Source organism: Dendropsophus ebraccatus, chromosome 15, assembly GCF_027789765.1.
Source record: "Dendropsophus ebraccatus isolate aDenEbr1 chromosome 15, aDenEbr1.pat, whole genome shotgun sequence".
Classification (NCBI taxonomy): domain Eukaryota; kingdom Metazoa; phylum Chordata; class Amphibia; order Anura; family Hylidae; genus Dendropsophus; species Dendropsophus ebraccatus.
The window spans coordinates 4,135,762-4,144,697 of NC_091468.1; the positions used below are offsets into that span (position 1 = coordinate 4,135,762).

Below are 8,936 nucleotides of genomic sequence, written 5' to 3' on the forward strand. Positions count from 1 at the left end.
CGTCAAATCCAGTTTATATGACAGATTCTATAGGCATATCCAATATTAACTTCCATACATATGACCAGTTCCATTACTGGTAATGAGGAAGGATCAGTGGACCCGAAACGTGATGGCATTTTACCATACATAAAGTTACCAATTTTTATTGCCAATTGAGCTGGAGACAATACTGCTCCTTTTTTTGTGTTATAAGTTTTTTTAGTTTAGTGACTGGCGGACGCTACCTATGTGACCCGCTGTGTAGCTGCTGCCAATGAGATTGGTGGTAAATCAATATTATGTAATGCACCACAGAAGAAACATACAGGATCAGGGGGAAAGGACATACTCCATGTGTCCGTATACAGAGCGGCAGTACTGTATATATCACCATTCACTGGGCTGGACCAGGAATATAGTCTAGACCAAGTGACAGGTCTATGTCATTGCCGCCAACCTCACAGACGCCAGACCCATTCACTGGGTGGGTGTAGGAGCATGTAGTGATCGGTCGTGCCCACTGCTGCTGGCGGCCTGGACTGTGCACCCGGTACTGTAGGCATCATTGCTCACATACACTTGTGTGGATGGCATCTGCACCAGGAGGCCCTGGCCAGGTGGGAGGTGCGGTAACACAATTTCTCTCCAGCATGCTGATGTTGGCAGAAGCTACATCAGTCATTCCCAGTTGCATTACTTAAAGGAGAACTCCAGGCTGGGGTGATTTTTGGCAGAATGCTGGGGAGGATGAAAGAAGTAACATGCTCTCATCTCCCCTGCGCCAGTTCTGGTGCCAGGATCCCACAGCTCCGGTCCCTGGCGCTTCTGGGTCTGAGTGAGGACCTGGGACGGGACGTGTCAGGCCTGGTCACCGGCCAAGGCAGGGCCCTGTTACGGCCGCTGACTAGCTGAATGGGCGTGGTACGTCACATCCCAAGTCCCCACTCAGACCCAGAAGCGTCCGGGACGAGAGTTGTGGGATACCGGCACCAACACTAGAGCGGGGGAGATGAGGGCATGTAACTACCTCCCCCAAAAATTACCCCAGTCCAGAGTCCTCCTTTAAAGGGGTAGTAAACCTCAGTATAAGGACTTACGGATTATTTCAATATGCTTTCTGCATTAGTCTCTAAAAATGGCTGCAGATCTTCCCTGGTCATGTGATGGGCATACAGGCCACATACAGACCCCTTAAAGACTTCTTATTACGCTGTGAGTTTGCTGTGCAGATTTTTACACTTCAGGGAAGATACGATCTTAATAGAAGAAAAATGGCAACATGGAAGATTTGGCGACTCGTATAATCGGAGACGTCTTCATGTTCTCTTCCGTCTGGAGTTACGATGACGGTGATTAAGTTTACGATTCTTTCTAAATTGAGTAAATGTGATTTATTTTGTTCACTTTATGCCCTTACTAGTTATATCTCTACAATAGTCAGACATAGCGTCCGTTTATAGCTGTATATTGACTATGCAGGAAACTCCGTAAAGGTATCCATGTTTTATTAGTCTGCATGTAACGTTTACACTTTGTTCATATTTCCAGCTCTGAATATCACTGGCACGTGGCGTCCCCTTGTACATAAAGTTTAGGTGGTCTTTCTGTAAATTGGACACACAGGCTCCATCACAGACAGAACCCAACTAGCATGAGGCTTATTTGTGGTGTAGGAGCTCTGGGTGAATAGGTTGGACTGTAGCTCCTGGTATCGCTGGGGGTCATGGGGGACCCATAGATCAGACCGTTCATACACTGATATCCTAGAGACATACTATTACTTTTTTAAATGAGAATCCCCCCCAACGCTCTAATTGTAAAGCCTCCCTCCACATAGTGTGAAGGTCCGTGTCTGACTCTAGGCAATGTCGGACTGGGGTACCTTGGGCCCACCAGGGAATTTGATTCTAGGGCCCCACCCTACATACACCAGATATAACTAGTACCAAAGCTTTCACATTACTATAGCGACTTTGCACAGAGCTGTGTATGTGGCAGTCCGAATAATACTGATATAAAATGGTCTTATTGGACCCCGATCCCTGGCCTTGTGGTTGAATAAGACAGTGATTGTTGGTGGTCCGACCACTGGGTCCTTATCATAGGAAAAGGGGGGCGCTATTCCTATTATAGAGCTTCCTGCAGACACACATGCATCTAAGAAAAGCGACCAGCAAACACACAGGCCTTTTATCCCCCTTATACTGCAATCTTTCCGTCCGCGTTAAATCTGTATTTATTTGCCGACATCTGGTCTGACCCCGAGGGAGGCAGAAAAGAAAGTTCTGTAATTTCTTCCTGAAGTACCGCTCAATGAAAGCCGAGTCAGGTGACTGCCCCCCGGAGAACGTCTCATCCATATAATACAAGGTGAGTTTATTATTCACACTTTTACATCTTCAGGACTCTAATACAATATTTAAGTGAGGTGCTCCTGGTACTTTTCCGCAGCGTTCTGTAGTTGTCTGATATTTGTGCTCTGAGATCCCGGTATCCAGCGATGCAGACGTAAACCCGGGCCGACAACCCTCCATGTAAATTGGTTTTTAGAAGCTTTTGAGAAATGAGTCTGTAAAAATATATTGATTTTATTTTGTTTGCCTTTTTGTGGATCTGTAAATGTCCTCGTGGACTCTTTATTTTTCGCCGTTTGCAGTTTGTTGGTTTGAGAAATTGGAAAAAGACGTCCCAGTGGCCGTAAAAGGCCCATTAATGGGGCGCGGGGATAAAATCTATCAGGGTTGCCGTCTCAGAGCCTGATCGGTTTCCAAATCTTTCTCTTCATATAACAGTATATTTCACAGGAGGCAATGAAAGACACAATGTGCACTTTCACTGTATACGATGGTTTAAAACTTTGTCTGCCTTTTTGGCTATATAAAGTAAAGTGCAAGGTACAAGACCTATATGTAGTGTTAAAGGAGAACTCCAGAGGGGAGAAAAGTTTTCAAATCAAAATTATAGACTTGTAAATGACTTTTATTTTAAATCTCCAGTTTTCCAGTACTTATCAGCTGCTGTATGTCCTGCAGGAAGTGGTGTATTCTCTCCAGTCTGACACACTGCTCTCTGCTGCCACCTCTGTCCATGTCAGGAACTGTCTAGAGCAGCAGCAAATCCCCATAAAAAAACTCTCCTGCTCTGGACAGTTCCTGACATGGACAGAGGGGGCAGCAGAGAGCACTGTGTCAGACTGGAGAGAATACAACACTTCCGGCAGGACATACAGCAGCTGGTAAGTACTGGAAGACTGTAGATTTTGTAATAGACGTATATTATATATATAACTCTCTGGAACCAGTTAAAATTTAAAACAAAACCATTTTCTCCCCACCGGTGTGTACCCCTTTGATGCAAATGCTACAAAATATCTAAGGGTTATGTTTTCACCTGGAAATTTTGTTGAAAAATTTTCTGTATTATGCACATGGATGTCTGCAGGCCTAATGATGTCACTGTCATGGAGACGTGACTAAAGCCTCACAGATTAGATAATGTGATCCGGTTACAGATATCCTGAGGACGTTACAGACCCCATAGACAGCCGTGTTTTCTCTCCTAGTTTCCTGCTGTGGAGGATCAGGTCGCTGCCGGTGACAGGGATATCATTCAGGTTGATGGAACCGGCGATACGTCATCTGATGAGGAGCTGGGAGCGGTGAGAGACATCGATGAGACGGAGCTGCTGGGGATCATTGACGCTGAAGATCTGAAGGCGCTGCAGGAGGAAGATTCCGGGTCCAACGATTCCACCAGTAACAGCAGTGATGAAGATGATCAGGAGATCGACGTCATTGAGGAGGTACCAGAGCAATAGGTTCTGTATTAGAAGTGGTATGCTCCCTACTTAGGTTGACCCCTCTGGCCAACTACTGTATGTGCTGCTCCTTAAAGGGGTACACTACAGCACGTTGTCCCCTATCCACAGGGCAGTTGTGGATGTAGTGGTGGTCCAACCACTGGGACATGGACTCCTAATAAGATTTAATGGAGCACAACCACCGCTCTGTTCATTCTCTGTGGGCCTTCTGAACATCTCCATTGGCTGCACATAGAGGATGATGGGTGGAGGGAGTCCCTGCTACTGTACAGTAAGCGAGCGATGCTTTACGCATTTCCAGCTTACTCTCACAGTGCCCGCTATTCTATATATTGTCCGATTACTTATATACTCTAGGATTGGGAACTTTTGCCTTTTGTTAGAATCTGGTCTCCTACATAATTTCTGCATTGGACTAGGCCCATAGCACAGTCCTCTTTGGGACTTGTATAGCCCGCCAGCAACGTATATGGTGGCGGCTACATCTGTACATCTAGAACAGGAATTGGGAACCTTCGGCCCTCGAGCTGCTGTAAAACTACAATCCTGATCACGGCTGGGCAGAAAGCTCCAGGATAATTCTTGTACATAGAGCTCCATTCATTTGGCTTCAGTCGATAACCTTTGGCACATAAAGGGCTGCTGTGTACACAGACTTATCATAATCAGATCATTAAAGGGGTATTCCGCTCTTTCTAAACTTTATTCTTTGTCAGGGAAGCAACATATTAAAACAGCCTATTCTTACCTTTCTGTGCTTCCCCGCCGCTGTCCTGCATCATCTTCGGGTCCCCGGTTGATTGATCCCAGCACCACAGCCCCTCCGCCAATAGTCGACCATGCCACAGTCCTATTTGTGCAGTGGACTTGCAGCTCTCCCAGCACCATGTATCAATGTGATGCCAGGAGAGTTGTGTTTAAATCTTTGTGGAACCTCAGTGGTACTGCCATGCAGCTACTTCATTACATTCCCACAAAGATTTACAGTTCTCCCGGCATCATACTGATACATGACGCCAGGAGAGATGTGAGTCCACCGCGCAGCTTCACACTTCGTAACCTCCATAAATTACAGAGCCCTTAGTCGATGATTGTTGGCTGTCACTGCTGAGATTGGAGCTCCGACATTTCTACTCTCCCATTAGGGCGCATTCACACGATCCAGAGGAGGATTGTGGCATGGATTCCCTAGCCCACCCGCCGCCTGGCACGGATACCCACTGGCAGCAGAGATGGCAGGAGGGCAAGATGTGTTCTCCTGTCATTGCATCTAATACTCACCTACTCTCCTGTGCAGACCGGCTACACGCGCTCACCGGAAGTGCCCAGGACTACGCTCCTGGGAGAAGAAAGCAGTGTAGTCCCGGCCACTTCTGGTGAACATGAAGCCGCTCAGCGCGGGGAGTAGGTGAGTAGTAGATTCGATGACAGGAGAACACATCATGCTGTCCTGTCATCTCTGCGGCAGGGCGGTGATCCGTGCCGCAATCTGCACTAGGACATAGGACTATTTTTTTTTTTTGTGGTACATATGATATGAATGACCACATTCACCTCAATGGCCCCTACAATCTTACGGGACGTGTGAATGCAGCCTTAGGCTTTATTTAACCTTGTCCTGTGTGTAACTATAACCCAAGCGTCTTTGAAGTTTGAGCTCGGAGCAGAACTTTCTCTTACTCCCTTATTGGTCACTTGTGAAGTCTCTTCCACTTCTGTAGATTATTTCTTCCTGATTTTGATATAAAACAAAATGGCTTCCAAATACAGAATTTCCAGAAATTGTGCAGCGACCGGTTCCGCTAGTTCTTTCCACTACAAGGCGCTGAGGTTTATTATGTGTTTTATTTTTAATCCGCTGATGATTTAAGGCGGCGCTTAAACGGCTTTGCTTTTGTTTTAATACTTTGTAGCAGATTGCTGTCACGGCAACACGTCTTACGGAATCCATTAATCTTATTGGTTTTATTGGGCTGGTTGAGTCTGTGTAATGACGGCCGCCTGTCTCTCTGCTGCACACATTGCTGTTTCTCATCACGTCTGCTAAATCCTCATTTGAGTTTCTCGTTGTCTCACGCTTTAAATTATGGCTTCCGTTTAGCGAAGATGTAATGAAAGAATGGAACGTTCAGACACCTGTCTGGTTTACAGAAGTGACGGAAATATCAGCCCATCTGATAAAAAGACATTATAAAGTCATTCCGTAGTCTAATGGAAAATGTTGCAGCACGCGCTATTAAATTACCGCCCCGCCTTTAACTTATAATAACATTTTTGAGATTTTTTTTAAAACAAATTGTGAGGAACGCTAAACCTGAAAATGAGCGATAAAAGAGAAGTAGATAATCCTGACGGCAATAACAGAACACAGGGTTAATTCTCTTCTGATCTCTTCCAATGTCAGCAGGGAGGCGGATAAGGGGTGGGCCTTTGCCAAGGGGCGGGGCTTAACAGTCTTTGTGCCCACTTGCTGACAGGGTAGAGGAGGGGGTAGCTTTCGCTTCGGCCGGTTGTCTTGCAGCTAGATAAAGGGTTAGGAAGTGGGGCCCGGTGGATCTCCTGGGCCTTATGCAAAAGACTGCTTTATGTAGACCAGGCAGTGGGGGGAGGCTCCTGCTGCAGGCACACAGGACAGTAAGGAGAAGGAGACACCTAAATGGGCATTATCATTAAACAAAACTTTTGTCATATGTCAAGAGTTTTGATCATCTAACATCTAGGTATCACAGTACCAGGCAATGCAGGCCTACAATCTCTATCTGACTGGACTTTATCCATCCCCGATCACTGGATATATCTGGGATACTGTATGTAAACTTTTGAGCACTGTATCTACCAGGGTCCCTCACTTTGCATTTTTGAGCTCTGCTTGTAATGTTGATGATCCCCTTATTACTTTCTTTCTAGGATCCTTTAAATTCTGGAGATGATGTGAGTGAGCAGGACGTTCCAGACCTTTTTGACACGGATAACGTTATAGTTTGTCAGTACGACAAGGTATTGCAGCTGTTTACTTTGTCCGGGTGCCTTAATATGTCAAGTGCCGTTATTGATACTGCTGCCGCCATTGTCTGTATATGATGCCAGGAGATGACCCTTTAAGACCCTGTCACACTGAACCGCTTTTAGGAATAGGTTTTTCTTCTTAATGTACTTTCTCCATTCAAACACAGGACTAAGTAATTAGAGATGAGCAAATTTACAGTATAAAGTCCATACTATGCGTCCCAGGGCTGGATTCAGCTTTTCCAGGCACCCAGGGCAAAGCGGCACCGACTTCAGAGGCAGCCGGCTGAGAAGCAGATTGCTAATTAAGCCATTCACTTTTATACTGTAAACTTCTGTCCATTTTTCCCTGTTAGGTTATATAGACACCTTTTCTGCCTCCACATGTCTGTACTGTAAGGGCCCTATTCCACTGGACGAATATCGTTTGCATAATCATAAACGATAAACAGGGCCTTAATGGGGTATTCTGCTTAAATTAAACTTTTTAATATGTTGCTTTGAATGATCCCTCCTCCACCTCTGAGACTGCCTGCTTAGCTAATCACTGTCCGTGGCACTGTGGCCGTTAAAGAAGTGGTGGCAGGACCGTTCAGATGTGACACCAAGATGATATAGAAGGACACCAAAGGAACGCAGAAAGGTTAACAGAATTCTCCCCAAGGCCAGCATCGTACTGAAAGTTTAGGCTGAATACCCCTTTAAGCATTAAAATCCCTTTTTCACTACGCTGAAGCGTTAAATGGGTACTCCAGCGACATTTTTTTATCTAATCAACTTGTGTCAGAAAGTTATACAGATTAATAGTTTACTTCTATTTAAAAATCTCCAGTCTTCCAGTACTTATCAGATGCTGTATGTCCTGCAGGAAGTGGTGTATTCTTTCCAGTCTTGCACAGTGCTCTCTGCTGCCACCTCTGTCCATGTCAGGAACTGTCCAGAGCAGTAGCAAATCCCTATAGAAAACCTCTCCTGCTCTCCAGACTGGAAAGAATACACCACTTCCTGCAGGACATACAGCAGCTGATAAGTACTGAAAGACTGGAGGTTCTTAGAATAGAAATAGAATTGAAATACAAATCTATATAACTTTTAACATCTGTTAATTTGAAGGAAAAATTGCCAGAGTACCCCTTTAATGTAATATGTAGTGTATATATAGTATGTATGTATATACCCTTTTCCTCCGCCACAGTATACACCTCTCTTTTCTCTTTTGCTGTTACTGCTTTCTCTTCAGTCTTTCTGTTGAAATAAAGAATAAATATGGGCTTCTGCAGCAGCCGGATCAGGAGAGACTGTCAGGACGTTTGCTTGATACAACAATACGATAATCCGAACGTCTTTAGAGAAGGGATATAGCGGGATTCCTGCAGTAACTGCTGTAAACCTCGATACTTCCAGAGGAAATGTTCTCGTATAACGTTCCTTTTTATTTGCTGTTCCAGATCCACAGAAGCAAAAATAAGTGGAAGTTCTATTTAAAAGATGGAGTCATGTGCTTTGGAGGAAAGGACTATATTTTCTCAAAAGCCATTGGTGAGGCGGAATGGTGAATGTGGATGAAATGCCAATCTATGGAGTCTCTTTGCAAAGTCTTGTTAAAAAAAATAAGGCACTAACGTAATATTTTTGTTATATTTATGTTAAGTTTCCCCTTAAAAGCTTCCATAATATGGATGTGTGTGTGTGTGTGTGTATATGTATGTATATATATATATATATATATATAATTTGTTGGTGCTGTATCAGAGTTGCAGGCTGCGGTGTAGGAAAGCTTCCTTGATGCTTGAGGTTAGAGCTGACACATTACTTTTATTCCACAAATGACCTGAGGACTAGGAGGGCGCTGTTTCTGGCAGAGGGCAGCTTTGTTTTTCGCTGCCTCATCCCTTAAAGCAACAACTTTCTTCTTTGTAAAGACATTTTCACTGTTAACAAAAAAACATGTTCTATATATTTATGTATATTCTTGAGTTATTTTTTCCTGTTGATTAAAATTCTGTTGAGCAGTTATAGGCTTCCCTTCCTTTCTATGTAATACTGAGCTCCCACATAACTGCTGCAGGAGTGCGTAAAATCCATGGTACAGTTCACACAGTCACTCAAGTCTGAGGCTGCCTGAAGA

The 8,936-nt window shown here is 44.5% G+C and overlaps 1 protein-coding gene across 4 annotated transcripts in view; it reads left to right on the forward strand.

Moving 5' to 3' along the window:
* Positions 1-8,822, forward strand: part of GTF2A1L (general transcription factor IIA subunit 1 like) — a 31,658-nt gene extending 22,836 nt beyond the window's left edge. For 2 of the 4 annotated variants that reach the window (XM_069955549.1, XM_069955548.1), the window contains exons 7-9: positions 3,545-3,784; positions 6,710-6,799; positions 8,257-8,822. In XM_069955549.1, the coding sequence (XP_069811650.1) occupies positions 3,545-3,784; positions 6,710-6,799; positions 8,257-8,364 (438 nt within the window). In that variant the 3' untranslated portion in view covers positions 8,365-8,822. The other 2 variants (XM_069955551.1, XM_069955550.1) reach the window with 2 other exon arrangements.
* The last annotated feature ends 114 nt before the right edge of the window (positions 8,823-8,936 follow it).